The 16,777-nt window shown below is 36.2% G+C and overlaps 1 protein-coding gene across 1 annotated transcript; it reads right to left on the bottom strand.

Annotated features, from left to right (window-relative positions):
- Window positions 1-2,193: 2,193 nt before the first annotated feature.
- Window positions 2,194-16,425, bottom strand: LOC143596349 (glycerol-3-phosphate acyltransferase 9-like; the record flags this gene model as incomplete). The annotated part of the gene is made up of 12 exons (XM_077075145.1): window positions 2,194-2,317; window positions 2,397-2,482; window positions 2,545-2,641; window positions 2,733-2,820; window positions 6,694-6,790; window positions 6,918-7,013; window positions 7,125-7,224; window positions 7,347-7,465; window positions 8,088-8,145; window positions 8,216-8,316; window positions 8,855-8,946; window positions 16,302-16,425. Coding segments are annotated over 12 exons (1,182 nt in total), but the record flags the coding sequence as incomplete, so codon positions are not given.
- Between the last annotated feature and the right edge of the window lie 352 nt (window positions 16,426-16,777).

Raw genomic sequence — 16,777 nt, 5'->3', positions numbered from 1 at the left:
AGTCTACTGTCAAATATGTGTAATGAGGTGGGTACATCTACATGCAGATTGATGCATGTTTGAATGACAAGAAGATGGAAAGGCTGACTTGGTGTCTTGCTAATATTGCATTATTACATCAAGAACTATTTTCTTTTGTTTTTTTTTTAAATAGGGAAAAATATAAGCTAAAACTCTCGAAGAGAAAAAGAATTGAAGGTTTCTAGGTGGTTTGTTATCTTAAATGACGGATTATGAAATAATGACAAGTTGTGTCAGATTTTGTCTAATAAGGTGGACTTCTATCCTGTATTCCGTCAATTAAAATGACAGAAGTGATAAAGTTATCTTGTGTTCCGTCATTTCAAATGACGGATCCCACTACCATCTAATTCGTCACTTTGACTGGCAGATCTCGTATATCGAAGCATCCAGCCCTTATAATTTTTTTTGAACATTTGAAAATCATCTGTCATTTGAAATGGTAAGTCTGGATCACATATTTTCAAATGGCAAATGTAAATAGTGACTTTTCTAATCGATTTACAAGTGTTAAATAATATTTATAGGTATTTTAAATTTATAACTTATAAGTATACATATATTGTTTGAAAAATCTTTTTTATTTTCGATAATGGTTATCTTTTATTATTATCATTATTTTTGAACGGCATTTTTCAATAATATTTTTTTTATTATTTTTTATAATTGATGTTAAGTTAATTATCGATAATTTTTCTTGAGAGCTAATTTGGATCATTAACGGGTCACTGGCATGTCCTATCATCTTCGTTCTCGAGAGTATCGAAGACCACTCTTAGCAGGAAACCCACCGAAGGTGAATATTATTACTTATTCGTTGAAATAATATTAGTAATATTTAACATAAAAAATATTTGTATACAAGTTATAAATTTAAAATACTTATAAATATTATTTAATACTCGTCGTTTGAAATGACAAGTTTGAATAGTAGTGGTCAAAAAGGACATATGTTAGTCGTTAAATCGGTCAGAAAAGTTACTATTCACATTTGTCATTTGAAATGATGAATGCCTGATTCACACTTGCCACTTCAAATGGCAGATGTCTTTCAAAGATTCAAAAAAATTATAGGGGCAGGCTACTTTGAATACGAGATATGCCAGTCAAAGTGACGGATTAGAGGGTAGTGAGATCCACCATTTGAAATGCCGGAACACAAGAAAATTTTATCACTTCTGCCATTTCAAATGGCGAAACACAGGATAAAAGTCCACCCCACCTAACAAGATTTGACACAACTTGTCATTATTCCATGATCCATCAATTCAAATAACGGATCACCTAGAAATACCTTCAAGTCTTTTTCACTCTCCTAGAAACCCTTTTAGCTTATCATTTTTTCCTATTTAGAAAAAATCCATCAAGAACATTTGTTGTGGGTTTGCGTTAACCCACAAGGCCACATCAAATAGCCTAACCACAATCAACATGTTCATAGTGAAGTTTCTTGTAATATGATTTAAGAATAACGACTACCTCTTGATTGCTATCAGGTACCATTATGTCAAGGCCGCCTCAATATTTTTCAAGGCTTAAAATGCATAATAAAATCGGGGGTCTTTTTTTATAAGAAAAATCGTTTTTGATTATGTGGCTCCTACATCATCTATAAGTATATATAATTATCGACCACAAAGCTCTTGCCTTATTTCACTTATTTAAAGACACCCTCTCCAATACATGTGAGGATCCAACATGATATAGAGGGGTCAGAAAGTAATGAGGTGGAAGTAGGGTGGTTGGAGTGTCATCGAGCCGAGCTCGACTCATTTAAATCAAGTACAATAATGCATTAGTGAATTGAACTTGATGGATTGTAAACTCATGACTAGAAACAAGAGAATGAAAAACCTGAAGAATTGGTCATTAGATAGATTACCAAGTCCCTGGTTTGTAATGTGGTAAATGAGTCGAGTGTAGCCCGAGCGTGGCTCGTTTTAACTCACAAGAGCTGAAGCTCGGCTTGTGAGTTATTTTTTGAATCCCGGCTCAGGCTCAATTCATAGTGGATTTTTATTTGAAATGATCACAGTAGATTAGTAGTCTACTGCTAAAATCAATTGTATAATAATAATAATAATAATAATAATAATAATAATAATAAACAATTTAGACAATTTCAGAGTTCGGACATTGAAATATCAAATACATCTTCACGCAATTTAAGTTTTACCGCTCGGCAAATTCAATAGGTGTTTCTCCTGGCTTCATGTTTTGGGGCTCTAGATACCAAACATCACACACGACAGCCCATGATGTCATCAACTGCAACAAATGTGTTGTGAAGGATTGTCTGCAAAAGGGGCCGACATGGTCTCAACATATTGATTCAATGTGTCATTAAAATATCAAATTAGAAGAATAATCCTTACTTTCTACTATTCCAAAAAGCATCAACAAAGATTTTGTTGTACTTGATTGCAATTGGGCAAACAGTGGATCCAAGCTCAAATGCACCCTGAAAAATGCTTATTGTGATAAATCAAATTATAATCAATTTATGCATATTAAATTATGTACCTTTTTGAACATAACAGTGTAATGATTATTCACACAAGTTCCTTCTAGGAATATCAGAAGAGGATTGTTGTCGGCCCCTTCAACGTGGTCTCTTAACCTGAAATTGCAAGCCCATATTATGTTACAACATATCAAAGCATAATATGTCAATATACGGAAAAAAAACAGACTTGTGATATTTTACATACTTTTTAGTTACAATTTCACGATCTTTTGCTTCTGAACGATTGAACCATATGCACCCCACACTTTCCAATATAGTGCTTTGTAAAAGTCCTGAATGTAGGGGTATGGTACTAAAACACCGGTTCTACGACCCTAAATCTATTATGTTTGGCTTATTTCATTACATGGACTAATACGATGTTATTGGGCCGAGGGGGTTTTGTGGAGGTAACCCTAACTGGGCTAGGCCCATTAGGGTACCATGATGGTGGCCATGAGGCTCTATATAAGGAGGTCTCCACCTCCTTATCATGGGTCATGCTCAATAAGAGCCACCACCACTTTTTGTGTCTGTGAACAAGAAATCCTCAGGATATCTTAGCAGTCGCCTCCACACCCCCAGAAAGGCCATCGCAGATCTCACAGTTGCAGGTCTCAGGCGCAGCCGAGGAAGAAGAAGATCAAGACGTGGTTCGTTCATCTCGAAAATCCGTGGAAGCATCGTCATGGATCAGGTTAGATTCGTTTCGTGTTTCGACATTGGCGCCATCCGTGGGACGGCAACGAACTGCCCTTCGATCTTCATCTCGGCTGTCAGATCTCTCCCAAGAAAAACGCAGATCTGGAAGTTTACAGAAAAAGGCTTCAAAGCTTGTTCTATTTAAAGCTCAAAAAGATCCATAGATCTAAAAAGAGGCTTCCAGATCTGGGCAAGAAGGAAAATCCGTGATTCGAATGATCAGATCTCCGAATCTGTAAATCTGTGATTCAGGATCTCCGAATCTGTGATGGTTTTAAATCTGCTCCGAATCTTCAGATCTGTCCAGATCTGATTTACAGATCTAGGTCTAGATTATAGACCTGGATTTTAGGTCTAAGTTGCAGATCTGACTCTTAAATTGCAGATCCAGAAGTTACTAGACTTCCGCCGCCATGTACGCACGCCCGGGGGTTCTCACTCCGCAGCCGTGCATGTGCCGCCGCGGAAACCACCATCTGGGTTTTGCGCAAGAGACCTCCGCCATGCACACGCACTTGCGAGTCACCACTCTATCGCCGTGCATGCGCGCATCAGGTTACGCGCCAAAACTTCAAGGTTGGGAATCCTCCTAATATCCCATATGGCTACGCGCCAAGGTTGGGAATCCTCCTAATATCCCATATGGCTACGCGCCGAACTTCAAGGTTGGGAATCCTCCTAATATTCCATATGGCTACGCGCCAAGGTTGGGAATCCTCCTAATATCCCATATGGCTACGCGCCAAACTTCAAGGTTGGGAATCCTCCTAATATCCCATATGGCTACGCGCCAAGGTTGGGAATCCTCCTAATATCCCATATGGCTACGCGCCAAACTTCAAGGTTGGGAATCCTCCTAATATCCCATATGGCTACGCGCCAAGGTTGGGAATCCTCCTAATATCCCATATGGCTACGCGCCAAACTTCAAGGTTGGGAATCCTCCAAATATCCCATATGGCTACGCGCCAAGGTTGGGAATCCTCCTAATATCCCATATGGCTACGCCCCAAACTTCAAGGTTGGGAATCCTCCTAATATCCCATATGGCTACGCGCCAAGGTTGGGAATCCTCCTTATATCCCATATGGCTACGCGCCAAACTTCAAGGTTGGGAATCCTCCTAATATCCCATATGGCTACGCGCCAAGGTTGGGAATCCTCCTAATATCCCATATGGCTACGCTTCAAGGTTGGGAATCCTCCTAATATCCCATATGGCTACGCGCCAAGGTTGGGAATCCTCCTAATATCCCATATGGCTACGCGCCAAACTTCAAGGTTGGGAATCCTCCTAATATCCCATATGGCTACGCGCCAAGGTTGGGAATCCTCCTAATATCCCATATGGCTACGCGCCAAACTTCAAGGTTGGGAATCCTCTTAATATCCCATATGGCTACGCGCCAAACTTCAAGGTTGGGAATCCCCCTAATATCCCATATGGCTACGCGCCAAACTGCAAGGTTGGGAATCCTCCTAAGATCCCATATGGCTACACGCCAAACTTAGGGGTTGGGAATCCTCATACCATATGCTCACGCATATTACACATGCTTACGCATCACATGCTCGCACATGTCACAGTCTACACGCACGCGCACGCAACATCTGCGCATGGCGCATAACACAAAACCAAAGTCTACGCGCACGTGCATGCAACATCTGCACGTGGCGCGTGACATAAAGTAGCCCGTAAGTCGCCTCACGCGCTGGCTTTATTATTCACAGCTCATAAGACGCCTCGCGCGCAAGCTGCTATTATTCTTACCGCCCGTAAGTCGCCTCACGCGCTGGCTTTATTATTCACAGCTCATAAGACGCCTCGCGCGCAAGCTGTTATTATTCTTACAGCCCGTAAGTCGCCTCACGCGCTGGCTTTATTATTCACAGCTCATAAGACGCCTCGCGCGCAAGCTGTTATTATTCTTACAGCCCGTAAGTCGCCTCACGCGCTGGCTTTATTATTCTCAAAGCTCGTAAGACGCCTCTCGCGCGCAGGCTTTTATTATTCTTAGCTCGTAAGACGCCTCATGCGCAGGCTTTATTATGCTACAGCTTGTAAGACGCCCCTCACGCGCAGCCTTTTATTATTATCTTAACTCGTAAGTCGCCACTCGCGCAGGCTCTATTATTATAGCTCGTAAGTCGCCTCACGCGCCAGCTTCATTATTCTACAAGCTCGTAAGTCGCCTCGCGCGCCAGCTTCTTTATTATTACAGCTCGTAAGTCGCCTCGCGCGCCAGCTTCTTTATTATTACAGCTCGTAAGTCGCCATGCGCGCAGGCTCTCATTATTCTACAGGCTTGTAAGTTGCCGCACGCGCCAATTTTATTACTTTCACAGCTCGTAAGTCGCCTCACGCGCCAGCTCAATTATTATTCTTATAGCTCATAAGACGCCTCTCGCGCGCAAGCTTTATTACTTTCACAGCTTGTAAGTCGCCTCACGCGCCAGCTCAATTATTATTTTCAAAGCTCATAAGACGCCTCTCGCGCGCAAGCTTTATTTCACAGCTCGTAAGTCGCCTCACGCGCCAGCTCAATTATTATTCTCAAAGCTCATAAGACGCCTCTCGCGCGCAGGCTTTTATTATTCTAAGCTCGTAAGACGCCTCTCGCGCGCAGGCATTATTATTATTTTAGCTCGTAAGTCGCTTCTCGCGCCAGCTCCGTTATTATTTTAGCTCGTAAGTCGCTTCTCGCGCCAGCTCCATTATTATTATAGCTCGTAAGTCGCCTCACGCGCGAGCTTCATTATTATTATAGCTTGTAAGTCGCCTCGCGCGCAGGCTTTTATTACAACATGTCACCATCATGAAGAAAGCCTCTCAAAACTCAGACAATAAAGACAAGGCCAAAGAAAAGGGAAAAAAACCGCCTCACACCTTATAAAGTCCAACGCTCCACCTAGACGCTTGCGCGCCCAGGAGCAACACTGGACTTGGGGGGGCTTGTAGGGGTATGGTACTAAAACACCGGTTCTACGACCCTAAATCTATTATGTTTGGCTTATTTCATTACATGGACTAATACGATGTTATTGGGCCGAGGGGGTTTTGTGGAGGTAACCCTAACTGGGCTAGGCCCATTAGGGTACCATGATGGTGGCCATGAGACTCTATATAAGGAGGTCTCCACCTCCGGAGACCTCCTTATCATGGGTCATGCTCAATAAGAGCCACCACCACTTTTTGTGTCTGTGAACAAGAAATCCTCAGGATATCTTAGCAGTCGCCTCCACACCCCCAGAAAGGCCATCGCAGGTCTCACAGTTGCAGGTCTCAGGCGCAGCCGAGGAAGAAGAAGATCAAGACGTGGTTCGTTCATCTCGAAAATCCGTGGAAGCATCGTCATGGATCAGGTTAGATTCGTTTCGTGTTTCGACACTGAACATAATGAGTTATTAATTATTATTGTAACATTTTTTATTGCTTCTAAATTTAATTCTAAGATGACACATACCAACCCATCCGGCGTGTTTCTGCATGATGACAGCAAAAGCAGTCATCTGCTCTAGAATGATGAAATCAATCATTGATGTATGATTGGCTACAAACACCTGATTATCCACCAATCAAGCACATAATTTAATTTGTTACATGGAAGCAAAGAAACTTTTATCACTCTTGTTTATTTGTTTTTATGTTTGACCATTTTATTCATATCAAGTATTAAATAAAAATTACTTGTTTGGGCCTTGCACATGGCCTCGGGCCATGATATTTGACAACTCCAGTCCATGATGCAACAAAGAAGCTGCATATTAACTCCACTAAAGCTCTCTAAATATTAATCAAATACCAAAAAAGATAAACACTAGTGAGAATGTCAAATAAATACAGTCAGTTACAAATCTGAATAGAAAATGATGATTCTTCTCAAATGTTTCTTACCTCTAACTTTTTCCTCAACTTATCATTCCCTTCTAATAGCAAATGCACAGGAATATAACATGAAAGGAATATTATCCAACCTGTTGTCAGAATTAAAACCCTGTAAAAAAACAACTTGCTTATTAAAAGAGACCCTCTGCTCCTGTAAACCTATTAAACTCTACCATTAACCTCCTAAATAGCCCAATAAATGAAACATAATCGAGTGGCAGAAATACCAACCTTACAGGGAAAAGAATTCCATATCTAACTGCAACTCCCAAACACCACAGTGGGAACAAATAAACATTCCAGTTCCAAGGTTCTGGCGGATTTGACTTGAAACATCTCGTAAAAGAATCCTGTTCATCAACAATGAAACTTTTGTTGGTTATCCATAAATAGTGGCGCACGCCCGTGCAGCTACAACAAGGTAATAACATAACATGATAATTTCCTTATTGTATTGCCACTCCTCCCACCATCACATGGACCTTGTAACATTTGAACTAGCAATCTAGTACACTTATTCATACAAGTTTACAATTTTATATCAGATGTCTAACAAGCCTAACAAGAGTCTTTGAGCAGTAATTATATACTTAGAATCCCCTAAGATAACACCAAGATTGAGAAAACTCTAGACCAAAACAATTTCACCAACATATTGTTGTAATTTCTAATGAGATAACAGGCAAATTGGACTATAATCTAAAAGTTCCAATTATTGCAAGGCAACCAACAATAGATTCATCAAGCTAATTGTTTATATTCCCAAAACAGTATTCCTGATTAAGCAACAGACCCATTTCACTATAGGATTGGAATTTGATATGATCTGGTTAACTGCAATAGTTTAGTTTGATTTACAAGCTCTCACATGAAATATATAATAGCAGTTCAAATAATAATGAAAACAGCAATCCAAACTAACACAATTATACAAATGTATTGTGTGGAAAGCGAAAGGGAAAGAATACTTGCATCGACAATGGCGCCACCTGCCTCCCTCAGTGTGGGTGAAATGTCCAGTATATCACGCCTAATCATAATAATCACTCAGTTCATCAACAACTTCATCACACTCACACACAGAGAGAGTTTAATATTACAGTCGAAGCGTTCCGAGAGGTTCCTGAATTGAATCAGTATTAGGAAGGTAATCTTCAATATTAGGCCGGTCTAGGTCTAGTTCCGAGTTTGATGAGTTTAGCTTTGGTCAAATGAACCAGATAGAAGCCTCATTCTCTATCTTAACAGATTCATTTATATTATAATTATAATATTGATGATGATTTCCTAATCGATCAGGATCATCTCTTCGAATCAAATGAGAACTAGTCAAACAAAAGTGATAAATTATTAGCTTACCGGTGATCGACGGGAATGAAATTGTAAGGTTTTACGGCGATTTGTTTAGGAATTAGGCGCCATTGTTGGTGGTTTAGTTGAGAAATGAAATGAAACTAGCACTGTCACGCAATCGATGCCAGTTCTTGACGCTTTTCTTTTTATATTGTTATTATAATAATATATGGTAGTTGGAAATAAATTAATGAGAGAAGACTACAAAAATATGTTGGGTGGGAACGTTACAAACTATTTCTTTTTTCTTTTCTAAATGGTGATTTTCTTGTGTTTTTAGGCCATCGTACCTTTTAATTTAAAGAGTTTTATTGTTTATTATGGCCAGACTATGGCTTTAGGGTTTGACTTGGAAGTTACCATATCGTCGGCTGCCACTCTCTGACGTAACACACGGTGGGGCTAAAACCAGGAGAGCTCAGGATTCGAGCTGACAACCTCACAAGGCCTAATTCAAATCCTTCATGCAAATATCCATCTAAAACACCACAAGTAAGGATTAAATTTGGGTGAATATTGGAGAATCCAAATCTTCTCTAACTAGACCACAAGTGGGAGATGAAACACTACAAACTAATGTGGGGTAGGGAAGATTTTATGTTATAAAAATATTTAAAACTGTTTTGTTTAACTATTTTAATATAAATAAATAAAATATATTATTCAATTTGAAGATAAAATAATAATCAAGTTTTTGTTCTACTGAAATTATTATTACTTTTTAACTATAGAATTCACTAAAGTTTCATTCATCGCTCCATGATTGTATGGTTAAAAGTGTATGGTTAAATGAAGCCTTAAAGATGAACAATTATAAATCACAAACTTTATAAAAATCAGGTTGAACTTATCTATACTAGCTTTATCAACAACCTCTTATGAGGTTGTTACACTATTTACATATTAAAAAAATAAATTAAATTAGCTATAGCGCACAACTCAAGCCATAAGATCAACTTAGGTTGACCTAACTTCATTTAAATATTTATTTTTTTCTTTCAAATAATTTCTTTTGTATGTAGTTTGATTTTTTTAAATAATCTACATTATTTAACTTATTTTAAAAATTCAAAAACACAGTCTTGTTTAGTTTATTTTTATGAGCATTTCGATATAAATTTTGTTAGAAACGAATCACTTTTAAAAACATGTATTTTTTATAATATTATTATATGTAAAATTAGTTTTGTTACTTCAAAAAAATTCAAGTTTTTTAATATTTTTATATTTAAAATAATACAATTTAAAAAATAAACATTTTTTTAATTATAATAAATTTTATAGAATAAATTAAAACCTAAATAAATATATGTATTAAAATAATTGGGTTGGGTTGGGAATGAAAATGAAAAATTAGGTTAGGTTGGGTTGTGTATGTGAAAGAAAGAGAAACTAGTTTTTTATTAAAATGTTGGATTGGGTTGAGTTGTTGATAAAACTAGTCTAAGCAGCCTTAAAAATGACCCCGCATCTGCCATTTGTTCTCCAGAGATGGACTATAACGCAATGTGCCTGCCCGCTGCAGCTTTGAAAGTGGTGTTTATAGATTTAGAGAATGAAATGTGTTTGATTAAGTATTATTACTCGCGTCTTCGTCTTTTCTGGAAAAAAAAATTTATTTGCACCATGTTGTCTGTAATGCCTAATGAAAAGTTTTTGTTTGCTAGAAAGTTGTTGAAGCTCTGACGAGTCTACCCCAATGTTGATACCAATCTATATTGGTTTTTAGTTTTTTGAACTTAGTCTTTTATTTCTCATATGAATTTATGGCCTCGCTGTGTAAGGAGAAATGGGCATGTGGTAGGTGATATTTGGTTTCTTACTTTCTTACTTTGGAACTAGGATGTCCGTGTGTAATACACGGATGGTAAAAAACATAAAAAAAAGGTTAAATTTAATAATATATGTAATAGCATACTTTATGGTTTGATAAGATAAATAACGATAAATAAAATTTTATGATTCATAAATAGCTAAAAACCTAATTTAACACAACATTTAAAGTTATATTTGTAACTTTGTTAATAATTCTGTAAATGGTAATAGTATTAGCTAGCATCTTAGTTAGCTAATCTAGTTGAATGGCATGTGAAATAATGGTTTTGCTTTAATAGTATATGTTGATGAATTACAATGGATACTACTACTAGTTAGATTGTTAGAATGTTAGTCTCGTATGAATTTATGGCATCATTGGGAGAAATCGAGGACCAATCGCAAAATGATGTTTTGTTGTTAATTAGATTTTTACCCGGCGCGTTGCGCCGTGGCAACTGGTAAAACATCAACGTTGAAACCTAGGTATTGGTAAAACCTGAGTGTTACGTTAGTGAGTTGACGCGAATTCAGTTAGTATCGTTTACGCTCTTTACGGTATAGACAACATTGGTAAAACCTTAGCGTCCAAAAAATATATATTCGTCAAATTAACATATAAAAAAAATAAATTATTTAAAATGAAGTTTGTTTGGTTGGTAAGCCTGGGGGATGGTAAAACCCAAGTGTTGTCAGTCCTGGGCATTGAGAAGGTAACTTGGCACGAATTCGGTAGGTTTCGTCTACGTTCGTTATGGTACCAGAGCTAAAATGTGAACAATATATATAAAAATTGAGTGGACCAGTGGAGTGGTGTCGGTGTAAACTCGGACACTGGTAAAATCGTGCGTTGTCGATCCTGGACGTTGAGACGTTGCGAATTGGGTTGGTTTTCGTCACTTTCGTTATGATATTGGAATTAAAACAAACAAAGAAGAAAACAAAATTATTATTCGACCAGCTTCCGTTGTGTTCGTTACGGTACAAAAACGAAAAAAAATTGTATGGACAAGTAAGGTGCCACCAAGTGGCCCGGTGACGGCTTAGCGACACCAAACTTGTAATTTATACTTATTAGATAATTGAGGTAAATAGGAGGACAAAATAGCAAAACTCGTAATTTATATTTGTACGTTTTTTCAGTGGTTCTCCTTTAACAAATTTAATGATAGAAAACATCCTTTATATTCAATAAAACCTTGCACGATTCGTCCTTTCCACTAACGAGGGTTAGTTTTGCCATTAAATCCAGTCATGTGCACCTTATGTGAGGGCAATTTGATCTTTTTACCCCAATCACGAGTTATTTGTGTAATTAGCTTAAAATTTAGGTCTTCTAATAAATAAACGTTTTTCTCTTTTTAACCATCATCTTCATCCTTGATCATTCATAACACACCATCAACACCACAACCACACCCTAGTGCACCACCCATCATCTCTATCGGCCACCATCATCCTTATCTCAGAAACCCTAGATCTACTGGCTGTGGGTTTTCTTGTCCGAGGTAAACGGCAGAGGTAGAAGAACAGAGAGGCGGTTTCGGCCGAAGTTTGGGTGAATTTTATGGTGGTGGAGGAGGCAACCATATGGAGAAAAAGACCTTAAATTCTCGTTATTCCAGCATAGTCGTCCTCTCCGGCAACCAGTTGGGCGACATAGACTTGCAACTCCCGCAATTCTGGCCAAAAACTAGAGTTCCGACCTGCCGTCAACATTTTCCGGTGAAAAACGACAAAATTAAAACCCTGTATTTTAGGGGAATGATAGATTGAGACTTGCACAAGTGGGACGAAGTACCATTTCGAGCATTCCAACAACAAAATCGATTTTTCGGTTAATGGTTTTCGACGAGCGGATTTAATTATGTGTCACCTTCTTTGTTGAGGTAGACGGTGGTGAGGTCGATGAAGTTTTGGTCTGGTGTGGTGGTGGAGGTGGCGGAGGTGAGTGACGGAGTATTCAGATGTGGCGTCGGTTGTTTTGGTTGATGATGGTAGGGTGATGGTTTTAGGGCGGTTCACAAGCCGAGCCGAACCGAGCGAAGGCTTGCTCGTTGCTTGGCTCATTTACAACCGAACCGAATCAAACTGCTGAAATTCGAACCGAGCGAATAACGAAACGAGCAAAAATCGAACCGAGTATTTTTCGATCGAACATCAAGCGATTTCAAGCATTTTTTATTTCTTTTTTACTTTAAAATTTTCAATAAGAAACAAGTTTGAAGGCTGTAAATAATATATTTTTATACAAATTAGTAGTTTTTAGACAAACGTATAATATGCTGTAAATTTTTAGGAGAAAGAAGTTTGAAGTAAGATATAATGAACATTCGAACAAACTTTTAGTATTCTGAAAACTTGAATCGAACTAATAAAACTATAAAATTGATGGAATAGGAAAAATTTTTAAGGGTTTAAAAAATTATATACTTATATTTTATGTGTTTTGTCTATATATTTATATATTTGTTCATATATACTTAGGATTAGGTTCATTTCAGAAGTGATTCTTATAGCGAGAAGTGCGAGAATTGATCTAAACCGTTAGATTATTAATCAATGGTTGAAAATGTATTGCAATTATTGTAATAAATGAAATTTGAGAAAAAATAAAATAAATAAATAAAAGGTTAGTATCGGTAGATTAAAATAATTTATCATTTAATTTTTTTAATCTATCCTTAAATAAAAGTCTAAAGCATTAATATCCAGATTTTATGATTTGTAAGTTACAATTTATTTATACCACTAGTTGTCCTTTAGTTAGCATGGATTTATTTTTGTTTATTTTTTCACTAGTTCTATTTACCATGAAATAATTGATGCATTTCGAATACCAGCTTATCAACTAATATTACCAAGTAACATACTACGTTCTGTTTTAAATTGTTTTTTTTAATCTATGATTAATTCGTTCGTCATAATATTTCAAATTTAACCATATCTAGAAATATTTTTAACTTTATACCGAATTCGTAAAACCACCTACATATTACATAAAATGATCCTACACATAATAAAATTTGCACGTATATAATTCGAGATGCCACATACCCAGTACATATATGAACATACACACGCTAAAATTTACACATACATAATTTAAAATACCACTTACACAGTATATATATGAATCTACAGAAGATAAAAATTACGAATACACAATTCGAAATGTTGTCCACACAACCCATATATGAACCTACATAACACATAAATGATCCTACATGTTATAAAATTTACACGTACAAAGTTCGAAATACCACATACACAGTACACATATGAACTTACACACGACAAAATTTACACGTACATAATTCGAAATACCACCTCCAGTATCCACAATACATATATGAAGCTACACACAATAAAGTTTACACATACACAATTCAAAATACCACTTATACCGTACAAATTAAACTCTTTTTTTATATTAAACTACATATAATAAATAGCGGATCATGCTAATAACTTATAATTATAAATTTTTCACATACAGTAATGACTAGCTTAATAATAAATATAATAGTAAAAATTATATATGACATTATGACCATTGATTAAGCATAAAAAAATGAAACCGTTAAATACCACTTACACAGTACAAAATAAACCTTTTATATATATATTAAACTACATATAATAAATAGCGGATCATGCTAATAATCTACAATTATAAAATTTTCACATACATTAATGACTAGCTTAATGAAAGAAATAAAATAGTAAAAATTATATATGACACTATGACCATTGATTAAGCATAAAAAATGAAACCGCTAAATGCATTAATATCTAGCTTAAAAAGGGCTACATCACAAAAAACATATGCACCCTTTTTAATTAAAAATATGTCATAAACATGTGTTTATATTTAAGAATTTGTCATTTCTTTTGTTGACCATTGATTAAACAAATCAATGGTTCAGATTCACTTCTCGCACTTCTCGCTATAATATCACTTCTCTCAAGATTCATCCCCTGTATACTTATATATAAAATAAATTAAAAATATTCGAGACGAACCGAACCGAGCAAACCTTTGCTCGTTGCTTGGCTCGTTTACAAACCGAATCGAGCAGAGCGACTCGTTTACAATCGAGCGAAAAAACGAGCGAGCATTTTCCGAGCAAATTACGAGCGAGCGTCGAGCTAGTTCGAGCGTCGAGCGGTTTGAACGGCTCTAGATGGTTTTGTGGTATAGATAGAGAAAGAAGAAAGGGGTGGACAGTGGTGGTTTAGTGAGGGAGGGAGGAGACATATTTTTATTTTTATATTTATATCTCTAATTATTAAATAAATATGTAACTTTAGTGACCTACCCTTATGTGCTTTTCACATGACCGAATTTAATGAAAAAAGTTAACCTCGTTAGGGTAAAAGGACGTAATGTGATAAGGGTTTTAAACATAAAGGATGTTTTCTGTTATTAAGTTTGCTAAATGGCAACTACTGAAAAACGTACAAACATAAAGAACTAGTTTTGCTATTCTGTCTAAAATGGAGTATACGAAGAGCTACAGGATTTGATCATGGGCGGACCTAGGTATGTAGGTCTGGATTCACGGGTACCTACTGAGTTTCAAAAAATTACAAGAGCGGCTATATAAAAAATTTGAAGTAAAGCCATTAAAAAAATGTACAGTGAATCCAAATCTTAAAATGAAAATGGTTCAAATTGTAAGAAGGGTTAGTTTCAAACTCTTGGTTGGGGGATCAACACCCACCATTGGCATTTACTTTTTTCTTAGTGTGTTTTCTTTTATCAATTTATGTTCTTTTTTTTGAATGTTCAAGCTTTCCTCCTACTATTTACATTATACCGCCAATGCCAGGGATCGAACCCTGGACTTCTCACCCAAAGGCCAAAGCCTTTACCATCCCACCAAAGTGGTGATGGCATCAATTTATGTTCTATTTAACTTCTTGAGCACACAAAAAAAGTGCTGGTGATCGAGTGTTTTTTATTTTTATTTAAGTTTGCATTTAATGTTTGGACACACCTAAGAAATAGGTAACTACCAAAGTTTACTTTCAAGATTCATGACCAAAGTTTACTTTCTAAGATTCATGTTAACTTCTGCTGATAATTATCTATTCTATATGTCATATATCACAAGAGAGTAAATTAATGCGTTTTTTGTTTAAGGGATTTACAAACCATGAAACACATGATATAACCACCTATATAGCATGTTTAAGTGGGACAAAATAGTCATTGAAGCTTTAAATATCATGTGTCTTTCAATTTCATCAATAAAGTTACAACATTGCTCCCTTATCTTTACTAACATTTTTGTTAATTTGAAGAATAGTTACAAGTTTCCCTCCTCATCTTTACTAATATTTTGTTAAATTTAAAGAATAGTTATAAGTTTGCTCCTTCATTTTTAATATCTATTTAACAACTTTATTTATTTTTATATTTTCTTTTGATTTTTTAAATATATTATGTCAAAAAAAACGAAGCATGCCGATCAAACGAGCTTATTTTTGTCGACGTTTCGATATAAATTTTATTGAACATCTAGGTGTGGTTCATAAGGTAGAAGTCATGACTTCATCCTTGTACAAGTCTTTTAAGTGTCAAAATTGTAAGTTGTAACTTTTTGATAATTGTCAACGGTTTTTTTTCCTTAATCCGTTAGCGAATAAGCATCAAAGTTTCCCAAAGAAGTAGTTCCCTCCTACTAGTAGTTACCAATATTATTAGGGAAAATTTTTAAAATAGCCTTTTTAAGTGAGAGGATTCCCAAAGTAGTCCTTTTTTCCTTAGAATTATTTAAAATTTGAACTTGAGAGAAACTTTGGGAAAAAAAATTATTATGGGGGTAGCAGGCCGAATTTTAAAAGAAAGGGAGGGAGCAGGTAAGATTTGAGAAAATATTGAAGGTAAAGTTCAATCTTTTCTAAACTTTTTTTCTCAAAAAACAGTCTTTCAAGACTGTTTTTTTATGTTTCTTACCTGGCCAGTTCATATTTTCAAATTCTTGTAAAATATATTTTTTACAATTATACCCCTTGAACCACCACCACCGTGAACCACCATCATCACCGACACCGTCACCCCCACCCCATCACCACCACCGTCATCACCTGCCCGACATTGGATACCACCTGCTTCCACCACAACCGGGTATAACTGTAAAAAATATATTTGACCAGAATTTGAAAATATGAACTGGCAAGGTAGGAAATATAAAAAAAAGTTTTGGGAGACTGTTTTTTGAGAAAAAAAGTTTAGAAAATATTAGAACTTCTCATTCAATATTTCAAAAAAATTGAACTTTACCTTCAGGGCCTGTTCGTTTCAAAGATTTGGAAAGAATTATAAGGAATGTGATTTTAAATCCCATGAATTGATATGTTCGTTTCATTAAATGAAAGAATGGGAATGGAAACTAAATCCCATCAAATCCCACATTTCATGGGATTTTAAAATCCCACCTATTTGATAAGGATTATGATGGAAAATAAAGGATTGTTTTATTAAA

The sequence above is a fragment of the Bidens hawaiensis genome, unplaced genomic scaffold, assembly GCF_021521415.1.
Source record: "Bidens hawaiensis isolate Kalapana, Puna unplaced genomic scaffold, B.hawaiensis_p1.1 tig00046253_1, whole genome shotgun sequence".
Classification (NCBI taxonomy): Eukaryota; Viridiplantae; Streptophyta; class Magnoliopsida; order Asterales; family Asteraceae; genus Bidens; species Bidens hawaiensis.
The sequence above is the reverse complement of the archived record's forward strand: the minus strand, read 5'-3'. Positions and strand labels throughout refer to the sequence as shown.